The sequence below is a fragment of the Punica granatum genome, chromosome 7 (genome assembly GCF_007655135.1).
Source record: "Punica granatum isolate Tunisia-2019 chromosome 7, ASM765513v2, whole genome shotgun sequence".
NCBI lineage: Eukaryota > Viridiplantae > Streptophyta > Magnoliopsida > Myrtales > Lythraceae > Punica > Punica granatum.
In genome coordinates, this window is record NC_045133.1 from 18,983,999 (window position 1) to 19,005,577 (window position 21,579).

General features: G+C 36.9%; 3 protein-coding genes across 3 annotated transcripts; 2 read left to right on the forward strand and 1 right to left on the reverse strand.

The window, feature by feature from the left end:
• The first annotated feature begins 3,579 nt into the window (after positions 1 to 3,579).
• Positions 3,580 to 6,799, forward strand: LOC116213927. The gene is made up of 10 exons (XM_031549076.1): positions 3,580 to 3,978; positions 4,278 to 4,410; positions 4,969 to 5,020; positions 5,160 to 5,235; positions 5,325 to 5,407; positions 5,598 to 5,694; positions 5,808 to 5,853; positions 6,034 to 6,110; positions 6,203 to 6,475; positions 6,570 to 6,799. The coding sequence occupies exons 1-10, from the start codon at positions 3,921 to 3,923 to the stop codon at positions 6,749 to 6,751; spliced, it is 1,077 nt and encodes a 358-aa protein (XP_031404936.1). The 5' UTR covers positions 3,580 to 3,920; the 3' UTR covers positions 6,752 to 6,799.
• Positions 6,800 to 6,873: 74 nt separating this feature from the next.
• LOC116213926 (ATP-dependent zinc metalloprotease FTSH 6, chloroplastic) lies at positions 6,874 to 10,218 on the reverse strand. The gene is made up of 5 exons (XM_031549075.1): positions 9,534 to 10,218; positions 8,895 to 9,435; positions 8,370 to 8,683; positions 7,952 to 8,192; positions 6,874 to 7,344 (listed from the first exon to the last, which is right to left on the reverse strand). Exons 1-5 carry the CDS (start codon positions 10,139 to 10,141, stop codon positions 7,003 to 7,005), a joined length of 2,046 nt encoding a protein of 681 aa, XP_031404935.1. The 5' UTR covers positions 10,142 to 10,218; the 3' UTR covers positions 6,874 to 7,002.
• Positions 10,219 to 18,989: 8,771 nt separating this feature from the next.
• On the forward strand, positions 18,990 to 20,803 carry LOC116215712 (pentatricopeptide repeat-containing protein At2g36730). Its single transcript, XM_031551537.1, has one exon. The coding sequence runs from the start codon at positions 19,084 to 19,086 to the stop codon at positions 20,623 to 20,625; it is 1,542 nt and encodes a 513-aa protein (XP_031407397.1). The 5' UTR covers positions 18,990 to 19,083; the 3' UTR covers positions 20,626 to 20,803.
• The last annotated feature ends 776 nt before the right edge of the window (positions 20,804 to 21,579 follow it).

The window sequence follows — 21,579 nt, forward strand, 5'->3', positions numbered from 1 at the left end:
TTAAAAATTTAAAAAAAAAAAATTTAAAATTTAAAAAATTTAAAATTTAAAATTTAAAATTTAAAATTTAAAATTAAAATAATTTTTATTATTTAAAATTTAAAATAATTTTAATATTAAATTTTAAAATTTTTATAAATATTTATAAATTATTTTAAAAATAAAAAAAATTATTTAAAAATAATATTAAAATTTATTTTTATTTTTTTTTCTAAATTTTTACTCTTTTTTGTATTTTTGTATTATTTTTTGTATTTTTTTGGACTTTTTAAAATTTTATTTTCATCTTAAATGACGTGGTGCACTATGATTGGTTTCACGTAACAAAAGTAACACATAGGACGCGCCACGTCAGCAAAATGTTAACGGCGTTATGGCCAATTGACGGTTTGTACCATCATGAAACAATTTTGAAACATTTTATACCATCATGTAGCGAAAAAAACTTTTTGGACATAATGAAACATTTGTAAAATATTTTGGACCACTAGTGCAATTTACCCAACTTATGAGACTAAGCCCAAGGGTCTCTTTGACGAGAGACGGGTGAGGAGCTGCCTCGTGGCTGTAGCGGGCCCCATGTGGCAGCTCCTCTGCACTTTTTCAACTTACTTTTTTTTAAAAGAAAATCTATTCATTGGGGGTAGACCCCAATGGTCAGATTTGTACCTGTGGGTCACACGATCATTTTTTTTATATTTAAGTATGTATGTGGGCTTCATAAAGAGACTTAAAAATTTACATGATAATTGAGATGTCAAGTCTCTCTTTTTGTGGAATGTATCTCTAAATGATGCGGTGATTATGTGATAGTAACGGTCAATTTCAGATACTCGAATTAGAGACCGTGGATGGATATAACTCTGACTACTTAAGACAACCTAAAAATGGTTTTGATATTTCTTTATGTAAATAACAATTAATATATCTATCTATACTCCATTCTTTTTCTTTCATGCAAATAAACAGTAAGTTACATTAAACATATCCTTAATATACTAGCGCATCCATTGCACGCGTGCTTTTTAACTAATACATTAAAAAAGATTGCCCTTGCCAAGGTATAGAGGGGGACCAAATTTCTTTCTCTATATATCGCAATTCACAAGATGAAACTTTTAATTTCTTTAGTCAAATTCCGATTAGCTCAATCAATCTTTGTGTACCGTGTAAGAATTGCACCGGGTGTAATTAAATGAGAAATACTAAAATCTCCATTTAGTGGCTCAGTTGTCGTATAAAATATTTTATAGAGTCCAGTGAGTAACCTTAGTCGGGAATTTCTTTTTTTAGTTAGAGCGTATAAAATATTATAAGGGCCGGGGATGTTTCAACCCCTATTTGGCTTATCAACTCCAATTATTATTGGTTGTCTAATAAAATATTTCCTTCCATACGTATAATGAGTATACATTAACTTAGTCAAATTATATGAACATTTGAAGTATTATTGCATCCAAAATAAATTCAAATCAACTCTGAAATTCATTTACCGGATAACATTCATAATTTTTTTTTGTTATGTTCTAGTCATCATCATATTATAAAGTAAAAATAAATCTGGAGTAATATGGGCTATGAGATAAATATATGTAATATGCAACTTAATTACCAAACGATAATATATATATATATATATATGCAGCTTAATTACCAAATGATAATAAGTTAAGATATGAAGGGATAGAGTGATTTGTGGTCTATCAGTATTGATTATAGTCGCAAATATGCAATTGAGGGTAATTTAGAATAACCAACAATAATTAAAGTGTGTCAGTCTAATAGGAGGGAGAAATAGTCCCCCACTATAATCTATCGTATTTAATGAAAAAGTAACATCAGAGATTATTCAAGTTTATGACCTTTGTGTATGATAAGTTTAGATTTGAAAAATTATTCATCAAAAAAGTTTAGATTTGAAACATCAATATATATTTTCACATATATTTTGTGTATAATAAGTTTATGAAAAAGTCATGTTTTTCTCAACAAACGAGATTGAATGTTACGTCATGTCTTCAAACACGAAGCCCAATTTTAATTCTAGTGATAAAAAGTGAAATAAAATTTCTAATGCTGCGTTTGGTTTGAAAGTCATGTTTTTCTCAACAAACGAGATTGAATGTTACGTCATGTCTTCAAACACGAAGCCCAATTTTGATTCTGGTGATAAAAAGTGAAATAGAATTTCTAATGCTGCGTTTGATTTGAAAGTAAAATTTTAAAATTAAATTTTGATTTTAAAAAAGAGTGGAATAAATAGGACTCACCATTTGACTTTGTATGAGTTATTTTGTTTTGTTATGGAAAAATAGTGGTATAAATGAGATCCACCCTTTAATTTTATATAATTTATTTTATTATGTTATGAATAAAATTAAGTTAAAGTAATATTTTAAAATTTTACTATGAAACCAAACAAGCCAACCCATGTTTAGTGTTGATGGGATACGAATTGGGTTGAAGAATTATCGAGATATAATAATTGAGGAGCTAATCCCGGCTAGAAAGGTAGGTTATGGGTGCACAGGGTTGATATTTGTATGAAAATGCCCCTGCTCCTGTTCTCTCAAAGAGTGATAGAAGGGAGGGAAATCGAGGATGTGGTGACCGGAGCCGGCCACCACAGCCCCAATTGAGGCTGTTGATTCGCTGTTATAATCTTTTTTGGAAAAGAAGATGCCTAAATACGAGTTGTGAAAATGAGGTAATAAATCGGATATCAAATATCCGTAGTAAAAACACTCAGAAGGAACACATCCATGGATATAACGAGGAATTCACTAATAAACAGGATATTACAATCCTAAAAAAGTCTGCCTTACCGAGAAGAATCTATAATTTATCATTCTCTCTCACTCATATTTTCACTCTCATCCCAGAGTCCTCGAAAAGCCATCAATCGCAAAGAGATTACACCGTCATTTATCCAGGTGGCTAACCACTGTCTCAAACGGACTCCAAGGGCCCAAGGCTTCATGGCACTGAGGTAACTTTTTCTCTCATACAATACCTCTATATATAGACCCTAAAAAATATGCCATCATATTCTTTAGAGATATTCCAGTATCTTTCCTTAAGATATTTTTTGTTTTGAGTATGTTCACATATTACACGGAATCTAAAAACTAGAAAAATATAATTTCAGTAGAATTTGAGATTTTGGACATCTATCTTCGACCGATGTCGTGGTCGCTCCGGGTATTCGAGTTTTCGAGCTTAATGTAAGACTTCCCAACAAATCTACCCAAACATAGCATGAATATCTATGAGATTTAAAAGTCTCATGTCATCCCATCCCTATCTTTATCCCAAACCCAACGATCAAATAGTCCAAGGGAGGTGATTACACTTTGCTCTTATTTTTGTTGTGCACAATTTGATATTCGGAAATCCAAAAGGAACGATTAATCCAAATTTAAACTGATTCGGCCTATCAAAGAGTAAAACTCTTTCCTATATAAAAGACAGGATTCCAACCCGAAATTCTTATTTAAGGGAAAGAAAGGGTGGACCGTATGAACAATCCACGTTGTCGTATGATCATTATTAATTATCCATCCGGTATGGTAATGACAGAACCGGCCGGTTTAAGCGTATACTAGCCGTCTGGAATCTGCTTCCCCCAGCTCCCCTTCCCATTGACACTGGGTCGAAATCAAGCAGGGGAAGGAAGAAGGAGCTCAGGACAGAAGCAAAGCGAATTTCCCCAAGAAAGGAAGTTCGCGTGACAGAGCCGACTAGCCCCAGAGAGACATCTTGATAGATCTACACAGACCAGAATCCCCAAAATCAGATTTTGATTATCTTTCATGTGACCCCAGATTCTTTAGGGTTTCGATCACTGCTGCTCCCCCGTCATCGCAATCCTATCTTTATTGTTTTCTTGATTTGGTGGAGCTCCCGCCTTGCTTTTCCCCATGGATTCTTCGGGTTCTTCCCACCTCGACATCTTCGATACCTACAGCCGATTCTGTGGTAAATCACTTAAATTTCCAACTTTTTCTTGTTTTCTGCTCCTTTGAGATTTCTTTCCTCTGTTTTGAATTCTTTGGCAGCTCTTCTACTAGTTTGTGGCAAAGTATGATGTTGTTTGATACTAAATTTCTTATTGAAGGATTTTGCTTTCAGGGTTTTTTTTTTTTTTGAATAAGTTTGCTTGCTGGTTTTGTTCTGCTTGGTGAGGCAATCTGGGCTGTTTAGTCTGATTCTTTAAAAAAAGAAGAAAAACGGGGTTCTTTTTTTTTTTTTTTGAGATTGTTTTGTTCTTTTTGCAGCCATCAGGTATGGGAATGCTTCTGTTTCTATGGGAAGCGTTCATGGACAGGACGATGACTCGCAAGGGGCTAAGTTCTGTCGGCAAGCTTTGGCTGAGCTCTTGAAAGATATTCATTCAAGACCGGTGATGCGGTATGTGATGTCTATGTTTCTCAGTACTGATCGTTTGCAACGCGGTGCACTTTGATTGAGCACGAGATTAGAAAGTGTATCTAACGGTTGAACGGTTAGAGTTTAATTCTCCGCAACGGTTTCGGGGCTTTTTGATTGGGGAAACTGGACCATTGTATAGTGTAGCATATGTTGCAGAGGTATGTGTCAGTGGTCCATTCTATTTAACATTTTGAATGACCATCATTGAGGATAAGTGCTAATTATCCACTTCTGCCCTATTTCTTTCCTTCGAGTAGCGAAAAACCAGATAGAGGGTTTGCTTAGAGCTAGCCTTTTCTCTCTGATAGTACCGGTACTATGCCAAGCCCTTAATTGCATTCCTTTATCTCTGCCGTGTGCAGTTCATACCCACCAAGGCAGAAGCTTCTCCATGTGTGAAACCAATTGGGGTGACAAAGTAGGGTTTTCATGGGATAATGGCTTCAATTTGACATGCTTTTCAAGTAGTTTTATTGACAAAAGAATAGGCCCTTTTCCATTCTGAGTTTGACGTGAAGTGATGCATTCATGTTACAGGAACTCAATTTTTGATGAACTACTTAAGCTCATGTCACGGCTTAACTTAACGGTGAGAATCATTTCATTTTCACATTTACAGGGAACTTGTATGTAGCATAAAATGGGGAACTTTGGGTTGTAAATGCATTCTGATTCGTGAATATCAAATAAGTAATTCACCTTCACATTTATTTTGATTTTTTTTCCAGGTGGACTTTTCTGAATTCTCACGTTTCTATGATTTTGTGTTCTTCATTTGCCGTGAAAATGGCCAAAAGAATATAAGTAAGTCTGTCGTTTCGATTCCATTACAGGGCATTTGATGGATACAATTTTTCTTTTCTTGATTATTTTCTATATGGTACTGCTTACAGCTGTCAACAAAGCTGTTGCTGCCTGGAAACTCGTTTTGGCTGGGAGATTTCGGCTTCTCAACCAATGGTGTGATTTTGTCGAGGTATACTTATTACTATTTGTATTCAAAACTGTAAAAGGCATTAAATCCAAAAATCACAATATTCCTTTGTCATCCTGTACGAAAAGGAATATCTTGATCCTATTCAAACGGATACTTATTGAATCTCTGTTTTGTTCAATCATGAAACTTCAACTACCCTTAAAAGCCTAAAAAAGCAGAATTTTTGCAGAGGAATCAGCGGTACAACATCTCAGAGGACACTTGGCAGCAAGTTCTAGCATTTAGCCGCTGTGTGCGTGAAACTCTTGAAGGCTACGATCCTGAAGGTATGAGAGTCTCGAATGTGTGTCTTTGAAGTCTTGTGAGCTCTAGTCCTTGTGTGTCCTCTTACTTGCGATGAAGAGGAAGCTTGACTAGATTTTTTTCTTGGTTCTTTCAGGTGCATGGCCTGTTTTGATAGATGATTTTGTAGAGCATATGTACAGGTTTGATATAACCTCGACCCGCTCTATTCTGAATTATATATTAGTTGAACTGTTACATTCTGAAAATTCAGGTGGGGGAAGTTATATCTCAATGAGAATTTGAATATAAGCTTCATGGAAGAGTGATCAGATTTCCATCTAGAAGTTAAGTTTGTTCATTCCCCTCTTTAACTTCTACAGGATCTTGGGGTCGAGACGCAATTCTAACTTATATTGTACATGTGACGATTCAGAATCCCATGAAGATTCTCTTCCTGGTAAAATCCCAGTTAGAAAACAACAAAGCCGATTTATTCTCTTTGTTCAGTAGAATATGTACAATGCTATGATTGCTTTGGATTTCTTTCAGGATTGAAGAGCTTACCTGGTCTAAAGAGGAGGCTAACTGATGCGCTCAAAATAGAGGACGATGAACCCCCAAATGCTTGCAATCTCGGCTCATTGGGCTCAGATCCCTTCCTAAATTCGAAGAGGCAACGTCTCAGGGCCCATGGGTTTCCTTTGAACCCTGACGAGAGCATTTATGATGATTGCATGGAAAGTGTTAGGCACAGTAACAGTCCAATCAGTTCATCAAAGTCTCCATGTTCGGTTGAGCGCCGTCTCTCGCAGGGATTTGCAGGTCTTTTTTCTAACTGTTCCTATCTGCCATTCGATCAAGAAAGTAGAGTTTCCTCCATGTGAGTGGGGTGTTTTTTCTTTCCTTTGTACAACAGAGAGGAGAGGAGAGCTTTTTGGCTGTGCCAGTTATTTGATACATCAGAAATGCTTCGAGCTGGGGCAATTTGATATAAAACTTACCCCCAATCAAGTTGTTGATTTTTTGCTTTACAGTATGCCTTGTGGTGTGGTGGGTGGAAGGAATCTCAATAAACGAGTCTTTAAGTTAAGCCTATAATGAAATCAAATATAATTGGCGGAGTGTTTCTCCTTTTGCCTACCTTCAGTGCTGCATGTACATCTTGAGCTTGATGATTTTCTTGTTAGCGGATTTTGAACATTAGGCTGGACGACATTATATCTGCAAAAGCATCTGCATTTGGATACACCAGATTGAACGAATAATTTCTGCTGGTACTAATTTTCTAAGAGTTTATATACATCGATCGGATCTTATTGTACACTCTCTTTCGGAAAATTCTAAAATTCTTAGGCTTCAATGAGCTCCCTAATAGGAGTCCTGTCAATCTTGTTGATGGAAATATCTGTGAACTCGGAGAGGATTGCCCTGAATTCGTCTCCGGATAGAGTCTCCCTCTCCAGAAGGACATCCACTATCTTGTCCATGGCTTCCCGGTTTCTCCTTACATGGTCTTTAGCTATCTCGTAGGCATCCCGGATTATCCGCTGAACTGATAAGTCGATGTCCTCTGCGAGTTTCTCCGACATCGAGTTCCTTGCAAGCATCCTCATAACCACGTCCCCGCTTTGTACCGATGGTTCCACGAGGGCCCAAGGCCCAATCTCCGACATCCCGAACATTGTCACCATCTGCAAGACATGAAATGAGTCTTTCAGTTCCATTTTAGTAAACTCTTTCTTGAAATTGCCTTTCCATTTTTAGTATGTTTATTTTCGACTGGTAGCTTCAGAACTGTCCTAAACTATGGGGAGTGAGCAGCTAACTCCCCAAACTTTGGTCATATAACAGTATACAGCACCATTAAATTTCTAAGTTGCCCTGAACTTCTCATGATTCTTCAAAACTATCCTCAATCATCGCTGCTCAACCCCAACTCTATACGGCAATTTGGTCTCGTTCTCACCAAAGCCTCTCGAGGCTACAATTGACATCGGTAACGCCAGTTGCAGCTGCATATATGCAACCTCAACCTCTTCGAGGTTGATATGGGAAGGCTGAGCACAATCTCAATGGACTAAAAGGGACAAACCCATACCTAGCCTCAAAAGGTGATTTAACTTGATGAAGCTAGCCATGTTGTAGCCGAGTCAGGGTTGAGGTCATTTCAAAAATTATATGGGAAATTAGCAGCATTGATCGTGATATTCTCGATTTCAGGGTCTTGATATTGTCATTGGCTGAAGTTACCGGGTAAATGGTAGCAAAATAGAGTGTTCCTGAATTATTAGAACGAACCTGCCTAGCTATTTGAGTGACCTGTTGCAGGTCACCAGCTGCACCGGTCGTGATTTCGGGCTCTCCGAATACAATTTCCTCAGTCGCTCTGCCACCTAACCCTCCAACAATTCGAGCAAAGAGTTGTTGCTTGGAGATGAGACTTGGGTCTTCGCCTGGTAGGAACCATGTGACCCCGCGTGCTTGGCCTCGGGGAATCAGAGTGACCTTCTGTAAAGGGTCATGGCCCGGTGTCAGTGTCCTGCAGATAGACATAAACATTAAAGATCAATTAGCCCGTGCTTTGCTGGAAAATTTTCGCATTCACTTGAATATCAAAGAAGGTAAAGCAGGTCCAGCGCGTTCAAGAAACATGTTCTAGTTTTCCATTTTCGCGGTTCTTCAGAACTGAATGGAATCTGCGAGCTATCATACTTACGCGCAAATTGCATGCCCAACTTCATGATAAGCTACCAAAATCTTGCTCTTTCCATCAGTCATCTTGGTCCCTTCCATTCCTGCCACGATACGATCGATCGAGTCATCAACCTCCTTCATTGTGATGCTGTCTTTCCCTCTCCGACCAGCGAGAATGGCAGCCTCATTCATGAGGTTCGCCAGGTCTGCCCCACTGAATCCCGGTGTTCTCATGGCGATGACATTCAGGGAAACATCCTTGTCCAGCTTCTTGTTCTTGCTGTGCACCTTCAGGATTTCCTCCCTTCCCCTTATGTCAGGTAATGCGACAGAAACCTACCCGAAGCACCAGAATTAACTTAAGTGAGATACGTCTTGAAGCAGGTTCGTAATTGATTGGATGTTATCACTGGAATCACATGCATCGATCACTCTATCAATGTGAAATTTTTAGATTGATTACGAGGTACCGAGTTAGATTCTCTAGTTTTTCATCCTGATGATAGTCACATGGAACGTCTGAGAAAAGATGTGACAAGCATCTTACCTGCCTATCGAACCTTCCTGGCCGAAGCAAGGCAGCGTCAAGGATATCAGGCCGGTTTGTGGCTGCAAGGACGATAACTCCAGTGTCCCCGGCGAACCCATCCATCTCAGTAAGCAACTGGTTAAGTGTTTGCTCCCGCTCATCATTCCCTCCACCGATGCCTGTCCCTCTCTGCCTTCCTACCGCATCAATCTCGTCGATAAACACCAAACATGGGGCGTTCTCCTTTGCCTTGTTAAACAGGTCCCTTACCCTCGAGGCACCGACGCCAACAAACATCTCTATGAACTCTGACCCAGAGAGCGAGAAGAATGGGACACCGGCTTCCCCTGCAATCGCCTTTGCCAGCAAGGTTTTTCCGGTCCCAGGGGGACCAACCAGGAGAACACCTTTAGGAATCCGCGCCCCAACCGCCGCAAATTTTTGTGGAGTTTTTAAGAACTCCACAATCTCCTGGAAGTCCTGCTTTGCCTCGTCAACTCCGGCAACATCATCGAATGTTATTCCAGTGTTGGGCTCCATCTGGAACTTTGCTTTGCTTCTGTTCATGAACACAGGACAAAGACGGACATCATTAGTAATATATGAAACTCCTGATCTACATCTATACCAACTTATTGACTTTATAGTTAAACGTACCTTCCTAGCCCGAACGGCAAATTAGGCCCTCCCGGATTGTTATTCGAAGATGTCCGCAGGAGCAAGGCGCCCAGAAAAATCAGAGGGAACGCCAAGTTCCCTAACAAGTCGAAAATCATAGGCCACATGCTGACCTCCATGGGGTGAGCAGCGAAGTCCACATTCTTCTCCTTCATCTTCGCCAGCAGCTCCGGTGGCAACCCGGGCAGTTGGACCCTAACTCGCTGGACCTTGTCAAGGGTGGGGTTGAATATCTCCGCGATCGCGACCGTCCCGTTCTCGAACAGGTCCACCTTCCGGACGTTCCCCTCGTCCAGATACTGCAAAAACTTCGAGTAGGAGAGACGGCTCGAGGAGGATTGGGAAGGAGATTCGGGCTCCTGGGCAGAGGCGGGCCTCGCTGGGTAGAGGAACCCGACCCCGAGACTCACGAACGGGCCGGAACTCAAGAGGTTCCTCCTCAAGATCCCTGAACCTGAGGATGTTGTTTTGTGACATAGGTCTTTCTTGGAAGTGGTTCTTGGGGCCAAAATGCTCTCCTTTGGGATGGTGTCCAGTGACTTGAACAGAGGAAGGTGGGAGGCTGTCAGAGATAGAGCAGGCGACATGTTTGGTGAACTTGTGCGGGACACGGACTGAACTGAATATGAAGATCTTTGTTCTGCAAAGATTAGAGAAGTTGTCGGTCGACGAGTTGTCTATATATAGAGGCGACATTGTCATGATAAGGGTCGGATTTTTCCAGTAATTACTATTTCAATATTTTTTGAATTTTTTCTTATGCATTTCGACTAATTCAGTTCGAGTTTGATCTAACAGCAAAGTTAAGCTCTATTAATCATGAATTTTCTCAACTCATAAGGCTCAAACTCGAGACATTATTTAAGGAAATACACGTTCGAATTAATCCATTTTGGTAAAATTTTGGAATTTGCTTGGATAGACAGGAGTAGTGTTCACGTGTCAATTTCAATCAAATGACAGAAAAATAAACCAAAAACGAAATAAAAAGTTCGGTCACTAAAATTATGAAAGATGTTACTCTCGTAATTTTAAAAGATTGAATATTAAAATATTATCACTCTCAATAAGTGCACGATCCGAAATTTGAACATGTTATGAGATTTACTGGACAATGTATAGACTTCGATTGAATTAATTACATAGACGTATATGTTAATCTCACCTAATATCTGCCGAGACCCGTGGTACCGTTGGTCTCCAAGTACAAGGTTTCATGAAGGCTCTGGAAACCTGTCAGTTTGAAGAAGCAGATTGGATCGGGACAAGACAGAGACCTGAGCAGATTTCGTTCAATGAACTCAATCCACACACTTGGGGGTAAATGGAACAGAGAAGGCCCATTTGACATTTTTTTTTTCCCCCTTTTATTTTCTTTTTTGTGGTCTCATTATTATTTTTGGATAAGATCATCTTTTGTGATCTTTATTATGTTTTTGGTGTTTCTTGGCGCAAGATAAACAGCTTCGTGATCATTAGTGAGAAATCTAGGATGTTCTCTGTCGAGCATCAGCCCGAATGGGGTGTCAAAGTTGCTGGTGAGTTTTGCTCTCCGATTATTATTCAGAGATATCGGCGCCATCTTTTTTTTTTCATTATAAGAAAGGCCTATGGGCATAATATATTAAAATAAAAATCATAAATATTTAATAAAGGGACACGAGTAGTTAGGTATCGAACTTGAGACCTCTTGATCATCAGGTGAGAAGTACATCACTGTGCTATTTGCTCTTTTGATGGCGCCATCCATATTTGATCATCCATAGGCTATTCTTCTCAGATCAGAAACTATATTGTTGATAATTGACCATGTAAGTATGAAATGAGTAGGCTCGGCGCTTGTAAAGAAACAGATATATATAGGGGAACAGATACTGTTTAATTTTACATAACTACGACTAGTGATTCTTCTGTCTTCAAGAGCAACTTACCGTAAAATCACGTTATAAGTATGGTTTACATCTAAGCTGTCTTCAAACAAAAAGACTATAGGTGGCACCCGTTTTATCCTCGGGAACACACATAATTCTAAAATATTTATTAATTTTCATTATTTAAATAACAATAGTAAAATGTTATAGTTTAATTGACAAATGTTATAACTGAATAATAAAATTGTTGAGAAAGTTCCGAATCAAAATGTGCGGATGTACTGGATATATCAAAATAATTATGTGAACCAATATTTTTCACAATATACAGCAAATTGGCCATTAATTTAGAAATATATCTTATTAATTTATAATTACGTCATTGAATTAGAAAGATATCGGACAAATGATTTAGCAAAATATCCGACATCTTCGATCAAATTTGCAATTATTGATAATGTTATTATAACCATAAATTTTTGCAAACCTATAATTTATTAAAGGACCGGAAAATCAATCTATAATTTTTTTTTGAAGAGAAAAGGCCAAAAAAATGGGGGGGAAATGGAATATAGAGAAATAGAAATGGGGGAAAACCTAAAATTTATTAAAGGACCGGAAAAGCAATTTACATTTTTTTTAGGAGAAAAGGCGAGACAAATGGGGAAAAAAAAGGAAAAAAGGATGATCATTGGAGTTTGTTCTGCTTAAGCGATTTATCGAATTGAAGTCCTTCTGAATGCATAGAATTTACGCTGTGAGAGTTTTACCTCTTAGTGAGTCGACTCGACTCGATTAGATAAGTTGAGATCATGTTGAGCTTTCGAATACCAGAGTTCACACCGAAAGAAAATGGGAAGAAAAAGGTGAGAGAAATGGATGAACAGGACTGATGGGTTACTATATAAAATTATTAATTGCCATAATTGGTTAATTAGGTATAATTGATTATTATTTGATGGAATTTAAATGTATACTAGATCTGAAAGGAAAATAGTGATTTATGTTATGGCATGCTAATTTTAAAAAGCATGTTAGGAGGATAAAATGTAAAAAATCCTGGTGTGCAATTTACACAGTTTTTATGGGCGATGTAGAAAAATTAAATGTGAGACAAAGGAATGACCTTTCTCTTTATATATTTGTATAGGTATATATATTCTGTTTTTATCGGAACAAAATTTAAAAAGCAGTAGTTTGCAATTAATCCTATTTTGAATTTATACGATATGGGGGCACAGGAATAAGACCTTTCTTTTACGCTCAGACTAGAAAGTGTCACTAACTGTACCCCTCCCCTCGGCTTTTCTCTCTTTTTCTCTGATCTCCTTTCTGTGTTGAGAATATTACTGATTTGTAGTGACAAAAAAATAAAATAAAATACAACACTGTTTTAATATAAGTCAAGTGATTATATTTCGAACTCAATTATTATTAGTAATATTTATGTATTATACATTTTAAATTTCTGTTAGATTGGTGAATCTCTCTTATTATTAAAAACAAAAGAAAAAGTTTTGTTGGATCAAGTGAAGCTGATCAGTCCCACGTACGTTGATAACATTCTAATTAATAATCAATGTTATACTTTGAACTTCCACTTGTCGCCCTTTGCTTTGGGCAGTAAGGTTTTACTTCGTTAGCATCCGTTTGATTTTGGAGCGAAGATATTTTCATTCCACTTCACTTCACTTTTCTATTTTTTCAATAATATAATTATTAATTTTTTTCCATTTTTTTTCATTTTTTTTATCTTAACTACCATTCAATTTAATTTTTTAATACTAAAAGGAATATTTTTTACCTAATAGGAATATTCAATTCAACTTTTTTCACAAAACACAATTATTTTTTTATCTTCTTTCTCAATCCAATTATTACAACCCTACTTATATATATATATATATATATATACATACTTTTTCACCAATATATTTATTTGTCTTTTACCTATTCCAATAAGAATAAAGTTAGATTTCGAAATTTAACTCTATTGCCAAACATAACCTAAATAACTACGGCACTGGACAGTGCAATTAACAAACTACGCTGGCAGACTAACTAACTAATTATTGGAGGGATTCAAAACACCAACACTCATGCAGAGGGTCTTACTAACAATATACATGCAAATATAATTTTAGTTAATAAGTTGAGAATATTTTGTGATCTCATCAAGAAACAATACCAATAATAGTATTAGATTGGACACACAAAGGGACGCATCTGAGCTTTTACTTTAACTAATATAGTTTATATAGCTATGTATAATTAGTTAAATAAATAGACTTTAGTTTAAAGGAAAAGGCTAATGCATAGGATCAGCTACAGTATTTATTATTAACACCCAACTGGCTCCTCAGGGATCCATTACCATAATCATGGCTGTGACACGTACACATGTAGGAATTATTATACGGCGGCACAAATTTCAACTGCTAATACTATAAACTGATCGAGGTTAGCACCGTGCAACGATATCCAAGACTATTAATGGAACATATTACATATAAACAATCAGAGCATCTTCCTCGTGCTCAATCGATTTTGATTGAGTGCATATTACGAACTTTACAACGATTATGGCCTTCGCCAAAAAAAAGGAAAACAAATGACTTATTGCGGGATAACTTCCTCGAACTAGAGCGTCATATTGATGGCGATTGTCGGTTAAATCAAACCCCAGATACATTGCCATCACATTAGTCCAATTAAACTTCTTGTTGATTTATCCAATTGGGCTACTTCATATATGTAGATACATATATATTTATATGTACATACAAATCTTCGATATTGCATAAGCTACTTCATGTACTTTATATGTATGCAGACACATATATATCTATATGTATGTACATATCTTCGATATTAAGTTAGCGCCGCAGACCAAGTAACTAACATTATATATATACATATTTTCATATATTGTGACGCAAAAAACGTTAGAATTAACCTTATATAATGTGATAATTATATTTTATCATGAATGTGCCAGACTCCAGTCCTCTTTCACAAGTTCGAGCAGACTTTCTGTCTCGGCAAGTTTCAGACTTGAGTTGTTTGTTTCATCTTCCAACCTCTCCTTTTCCTCCATGGCCATATTGAGGGATTCTATCAACTCCTTCTGTTTATCGCTCGCGGTTTGCAGAGCGGCTTCGAGGCTGGAGGATCTTGCTTGGAAAGCCTCGTGCTCAGAAGCCAAGCCAGCTTAGCTGCCTTGCTTCAGAACTTCTCGTTCTCTGCCTCTGCTTCTGCTTCAGTACACCTCTTCTCCAGGGAATTAATATGTTCTTCAAGCTCAACATTCTTCTGCTCTGCTGCTGTGAGACGAGTCGCAAGCTCGAGCTCTCTTTTCATTTGTGATTTTTCCGCTTCTGTTGTTGGGCTAGTTGAAGTTTGGATTAAGCTGTCAAGCTCAAGTTTAGTAATAATTTCCTTTCAGGTGGTGTTTTGCAATTAAATTTGAAAGTGAAGTTTTGGAATGAGAATAAAAGCGATGAACTTTTAATTATTAAGAATGGTGTTATCATAATCAAGTCGGACATTGATTTGGCCGTTGGAGGTATGAGTTTATGGATCTTACTAGGGTTTGATGGGTTGTAACACACGTCTAATTAAATATGAAGTATATAATACATATATTTTTGTAATGAAGTATATAATTCATATATTTTTGTGATGAAAAAGCACGATAAACATAATATATATATACAACGATTTGAATACTTAAGAATAATTAATAAAAAAAATTACCCGAGCCTTTTTCTCCTCTGGCATATCTCGACCAAAAGTCAAATATAATGAACCAAAAGTACAGAAAATGGTTGTAGTGTGAATAGTTGATGGTGTTGGTACCACATATTTGGTTCAAGTCCCCCTCGAACAACTTAATTTTTCTTGATAAATTAATATGTAAGTGCCCATATAGTTGGTCCGGTTCATTTGGCTCAGTGGGTTTAGGAAACAATAGCTTGGACGTATGGGTTCACCGGCCCAATATGATGGGCGAAATTTGAGCAGACGGAGTTCTAGTTGCCAGTTAAACTAGGCCGACCAGCAATCCATTCGGTTCTGATAATAGTGATTAAGAGGTTTCTTTTGATTAAAATTTATATGTTAAGTCAATTTTGTTTTGATTAATCACAAGCTGAAGTAAATTAAATATTAAAATTTTTTAGCTTTTAATTTGACTAATTGAACACATGCTGAGGTACTACTGCGTTGGCCATGTGTGGTAGATTAGATAAGAGGAGAATATGATTTGAGAAATTCTTTTCCTACGGTTGGTGGAGCTCGGATGAGATAAGCAATATGATAGGATATTATAACCCATTAACGAAATAAATTTAGTTAGGCGGTTCAAGAGGTTGAATGCTTGTTCCGCTTAATCAAAATCTTGGATTTGAGTTCTTATGAATGCAGAAAATTCATACTGGGAGAGTTTTACCTCTTAATGAACCGACCCTACTTGACTAGATTAGTCGGGGCCTAATTGGGTTTCGAATACCAGGGTTCACACAAAAAATGATAAATTTAGTTGGGAAATGAGTTTAGAACAAATTAAGAATATAACTAGTTCGAAGCCCGGTGTTGTCCAAGCCCTTCTTTTTTTCTCTATAAATTTTTTTCTTGTAACTAAATCTAAAGGTATTTTATAATTATAACTGATCATATTTATGATATATATATATATATCTAATTATAGATTTATGAAAAAAAATCAAATTATAGATATATAATAGATTATTGAACTTTTATATATACTAGTCATATGGCCCGCCAGCGAATTGAATTTTTGAATTCATAAATCGGATATACTATTAGACTTTTGTCATGAGATTCCATACAAGGTATGAATGTGTCCCATAATAAATATTTTTCTTATACAAATGTGATATGGTAAACATAATTTATATCCTAAAAACGGTCGATCTTCTTCCAAGTGTGGCAAGTCTAGAGATTTCAATTGTCTGTATTTTTTATGTAATTCATACTTTAATAGACACCTTCCTAATGTTTTTGTTTTAATTTTTTTCTGATAAGCATGAATATAATATATAATAAATGATGCCAAGACATAAAGTGAGGATGGTAGTTTCATCAAGTGTCATCTTTGGCTTCATTAGATTTCACCATGTATCACTTTTGACTTCTCTAAATTCTATCATGTGGCATCTTTTCTACCATCTTTAATGCAAGTAAATAAATTGATTTAAGAATTCGTGTAATATTAAATGAACTTAGAAATTAAAAATGAAGCCAAAAGAACTTATTTATTTAAAAATTCAAAAAAAGACTTTAAAAATTTCAATACCAATATTAAATAAACCCAAAAATAAAAAAATATCAAATAAATTGATCTAAGGATTCGTACAATCTAGGAATAAATATATCGTTTCGAATTCAATTAATTACAATTATTTTATTTTCCAATTTTCAATTCTATAAATGCTTAGCTATATTCTTGAGACTGTAATTACATTTTTCATTTTAAAAAGGATGTTCAAATATTTTTCTAAAATTTTTTACTCAAGTAATTACTTACATAACTGAAATTGTAAAAAGATTTGGAATATTAAAAATCTCTTACAAGTTCTATGATAATATTAAATACACTTAAAAATAAAAATAAAAAGTGATGCTGAAAATTTTATTTAAGTTCATAAAATGAATGGAGTAAATTTAGTTCTTATTTCTATTAAATTTACGTGGAATTTTAAAGAATTAAATTCTATGAATGGTTTAATTTTGTGTAAAAGATATAAATTCAAATATTTTCAAACAATTTCGATATTGATATTTAAGATTTCTTTTAGAAAATAAAAGGTTTTAATCAATTACCATAATTTTAATTAAAATAATTTTATTCATGTGATTTTACTAATCTTATTTATAAAATATATAAATTAATGCTTTTTAAGTGAATCATATAGAATTCTATATTAATAAAGTTTTTTTTAATGTAAAGTATATAACTTAATACTTTTGTAAATGTAATCATGCAGTTATATGGTAACTAATGTTTTTGAAGATCTAGTAAAAAAATAAAATATTTAAGTCTCTGCAAATAGTAATCATGCAGAACGTGCGGGTGAAATGGCTAGTAACAACAACAACAATAGGGTTTTAGAAAAATTGTTATGTATAATACAGACTCTCGAATAGACTTTCAATCTTGAGTTGATGATTTACCCAAAAGAATTATGTGGCATGTTCTCCTTGCATGCATTAGAGCTTCTCATTATTAGAACCTAGGCATTCTACTTTAAATACCTACTAGTGTTGGACCCGGCACTTTGCGGCTATATAATTTATTAACGTGATATGTACCCTCATCCAATTATTATCCTAAGATTAAGAAGTAGTTGAATAGATGTGTCGTAATTTTTGTCTTATATTCAAATATTAGAATACTTTTAAGATAAATTATACATAGATATAAAATAAACTTTAATATGAACACTTATTGAAGACATTTGACATGATACGAGTTTTAGATAACGATTTTGATACTATCTCCAGAAATACTTTAATAAGTATGACACTAGAAATATAATAAATGTAATTCCATAGATAAGCTGGTGAAAAGACAGCGTTGGTGTTGCGAATAATATTTGAAAAGTTGAGAATTTAAGAACTAATCAAGTATGAAAAATTTTATTTAAGAATTAAGAGAGAGTATATAATTTCTGAAATTGAGGCCTTATAATAGGTAAAATTGATAAGATAATAAAAAGATAGTTGAAAAGGAAAGAAAAGAATTAAAATATTTTATCACTATGATAGTTAATAGTGTGCATGGGTCTCCGTATCCATTCCGTGAGTACCCTATACGTTGGAACATAATCTATTTTTATCGGCTCTTTCAATTACTACAAAGACCTTATCATATTTTAAATTAGAGTTATCCGGAACCTACCATAATATGTAGGTTCCAATCAATTCTGAATATACTCGGTACGCTTACACACCCTAGTAATTAAAAGGGAAGAAAAGTATTAACTAATATTATTTTATATGCATATAAATCTAAACCTATTAAAACATGACACATGGCAAGCTAATGAGAGGTTTTAAAACTCTCCTTTAACTTATAAAAACATAAAGGTATAGATAATAGATAGATATGAGCATCGTTATACTCTTCTAATAATCAACATAAAATCCTTTCTAATTAAAATTCCTCCTCAAAATGGAATGAATAGTAATAATATTTAACATATGCAGACAAAATTATCATGATAAAAAAATGATACTATTCTGTAAATGAATAATTAATGAAGGATAGTGAAGGCTCTTAACCCGTTTTTGTTTATTGTAGTTTTTTCGTTAACGTTTTCTTTTGAGGCCAGGTTCCGTCTTGCGCACCGAAAAAAATAAAAAAAGGGAGTTTCACTATAACTATTTTTAGCGGTCGCTATTATTGTTTTTAACGGTCTTAAAAGTAGTTTTTCAAACAACTATTATATCACATTTTTAATTTCAGTATATTAAAAAAATAACATACCGAACGTCTCAATAAATTTTATGGTTCGTGCCGGATTATTTCTCTTTGCTGTATCATTATTAAGTCCACAACCTCTCTTATTGCCTTGCGTTATATCAAAGACGCCCCTACGGGGTCCGAAGTGGGCGAACTCAACGAAAACCAATGAATGGTTCCGTTCCCGAGCCCAACCCCCACCCCCTCCTTCCCGCCAAAGATCCTCAACTGTAGCTCAAACATCTTCGTCTCCACCAAGCACAAGCTCCTCACCCTCCTCAACCTCTGCTCTTCCCTCGCCCACCTCACCCAGATCCACGCCCAGTCCCTCCTCTGCGGCCTATCCTCCGACCCCTTCCTCGCAGCCCAGCTCGCACGGTCCTCAGCCGCGGAGCACCCGAGCTACGCCCGTTCCATCCTCGATTGCTCGGAGATCCTGATCCCGTCGCCGTGGAATGCGCTCATCCGGGCTTATGCCTCAGGGGATTCCCCGGCTGAGGCCTTTCCGGTCTATCTCGGGATGCGGGGTAAGGGAATCAGGCCCAACGAGCACACTGTCCCGTTTGTGCTGAAATCGTGCGCTCGGGTCTCGGCTCTCAAGCTCGGCCGCGGGGTCCATGCGGAGGTTTATAAGTTGGGTTTGGATTGGAATGTGTACGTTGGGAACGCCCTGACTAGCCTCTACGGGTCGTGCAAGAAAATCCGGGATTCCTGCAGGATGTTCGATGAAATGCCCGTTAGAACTATTGTTTCTTGGAATGCGATTGTGACTGCCTGCATTGAGAACTCGTGGGTGGACGATGGGATCGGTTACTTCTGGAAGATGAGGGATTGCGGGTTCGAGCCGGATGAGACGACAATGGTGGTGTTGCTCTCTGCTTGCGTCAAGATGGGGAGCTTGGGCCTGGGGAGATGGGTCCACTCCCAAGTGATCGGAAAAGGGATGGTCCTTAACTGCCAATTAGGGACTGCTCTAGTTGAGATGTACGCCAAGTGCGGCGATTTGCACTCTGCTGGCCTAGTTTTTTATCTGATGGAGGTCAGGACCGTATGGACTTGGAGTGCGATGATACTGAGTCTGGCCCAGCATGGCGCTGCCCCAGAAGCCCTTCGTCTCTTTGCCATCATGACGGAAACTACGAAGATAAGGCCCAACTATGTAACCTTCCTTGGCGTCCTCTGTGCCTGCAGTCATGCAGGTCTTGTGGATGAGGGATACAAGTACTTTCACGATATGCAGGAACTTCATGGGATCGAGCCCATGACCATCCATTATGGTGCCATGGTGGATATTCTAGGCCGAGCAGGTCGTCTCAAAGAGGCCCGTGATTTTATTCTGCACATGCCCATCAAGCCCGACCCAGTCCTATGGCGGACATTGTTAAGCGCATGCAGCGTGCATGACAAAGAGGGTAAAAGTGGAGTCAAGGATGAAGTAATGAGGAGGCTTCTAGAGTTGGAGCCAAGGAGGGGTGGGAATCTGGTGATTGTTGCGAATATGTATGCAGAAACCGGAATGTGGGATGAGGCGGAGAAGGTGCGGAAGGACATGAGGAACAAAGGGTTGAAGAAGATGGCTGGAGAGAGTACTATAGAAGTAAATGGTTCGATGAATAGATTCTATTCCGGGGAAGATGGTCGAGCCGATTGTGAAGATATTTATCGAATGGTTGATGATTTGAGCTTTCACATGAAGATTTATAACGGTTCGTGATGGCAAATTGCCTCTTCTATGTTTGTCCTTGTTATAGTGTTCTGTTTGGATAGTTCATATCTCGAATTGAGATTTCCTTAACTGCATTATTGTACGTCTTGCTTGTGGATCTGTAAGAGGCTCTGCTTTCTTTCCTTGAAGCTGTGGACGTAGGAATGATAATTTCATTCTGCTTGAAGTAGATCGATCAAGTGCCCGGAAGCTCGAATCTAAGGCTTTAATTGCCAAAATAGCAACAAAAACAATCTACGAATGTCGGCCTCAGAGCCGTGTAAGTTCCGAAGACTGCAACCAGTACTCCCAATAGAATGATGGCCCTTATCATAACACTTTCAAACCCGAACATCACGTAACTGCCCGAGATCTTAGCATCGGCTGCCTAGACAACTGGTAATCATCCTCCACCGTTACATTTAATTTTAGGGATCCAGCGATGGAAAACCCCAAGTCATGGTAACTCATATACACAAAGGTACACATTACAAAATTGTTGGGAAAGGATGCTGAAACAACTAACTCATGCAACGATAATCTTTCTTTCCTCACTAGTGCAGTCAAGATAGGAATTACAAATAAACTAACAAGAAAGGAAATCAAGAAGTTTTGACATGGAAAATTTTGATCTGGGAAAAAATCATGGGATCGAGTCCATATCAACTTTGCACTATTAATGGAGATTACACGTTTTTTGACAAGCCCTTGAATCAATCCAAACCCAAGAGAAACACTCTCTTTGATCACTAAACAACCAAAATTCGTCACCGCCGAAGGATGGAATACAAACTTGACCAAAACGGCACCTATAAAGCTCGAAACAAAACTCTGACCATCCAGAATTTACTAGCGTTGAACCTGCTGGCAAAATTTAGCCTAGATCCGAGTTCATTTGCCCTTCCGATCGAGGTTTGATCTCACTTTGGTCGCAACTCCCTGGCAGATGAACTTCTTCTCTGT

What these genes read in the sequence shown, in the direction of transcription:
- LOC116213927 (XM_031549076.1), top strand. Translation starts at nt 3,921, where the DNA reads ATGGATTCTTCGGGTTCTTCCCACCTCGACATCTTCGATACCTACAGC. An exon ending in TGTCACGGCTTAACTTAACG is followed by an intron (nt 5,021 to 5,159) that starts GTGAGAATCATT and finishes TTTTTTTTCCAG; the next exon opens with GTGGACTTTTCTGAATTCTC. An exon ending in TTTGTAGAGCATATGTACAG is followed by an intron (nt 5,854 to 6,033) that starts GTTTGATATAAC and finishes TAACTTCTACAG; the next exon opens with GATCTTGGGGTCGAGACGCA.
- LOC116213926 (XM_031549075.1), bottom strand. Translation starts at nt 10,141, where the DNA reads ATGTCGCCTGCTCTATCTCTGACAGCCTCCCACCTTCCTCTGTTCAAG. An exon ending in TTGCCGTTCGGGCTAGGAAG is followed by an intron (nt 9,436 to 9,533) that starts GTACGTTTAACT and finishes GTTCATGAACAG; the next exon opens with AAGCAAAGCAAAGTTCCAGA. An exon ending in TCACTCAAATAGCTAGGCAG is followed by an intron (nt 7,345 to 7,951) that starts GTTCGTTCTAAT and finishes CATGTCTTGCAG; the next exon opens with ATGGTGACAATGTTCGGGAT.
- LOC116215712 (XM_031551537.1), top strand. Translation starts at nt 19,084, where the DNA reads ATGGTTCCGTTCCCGAGCCCAACCCCCACCCCCTCCTTCCCGCCAAAG.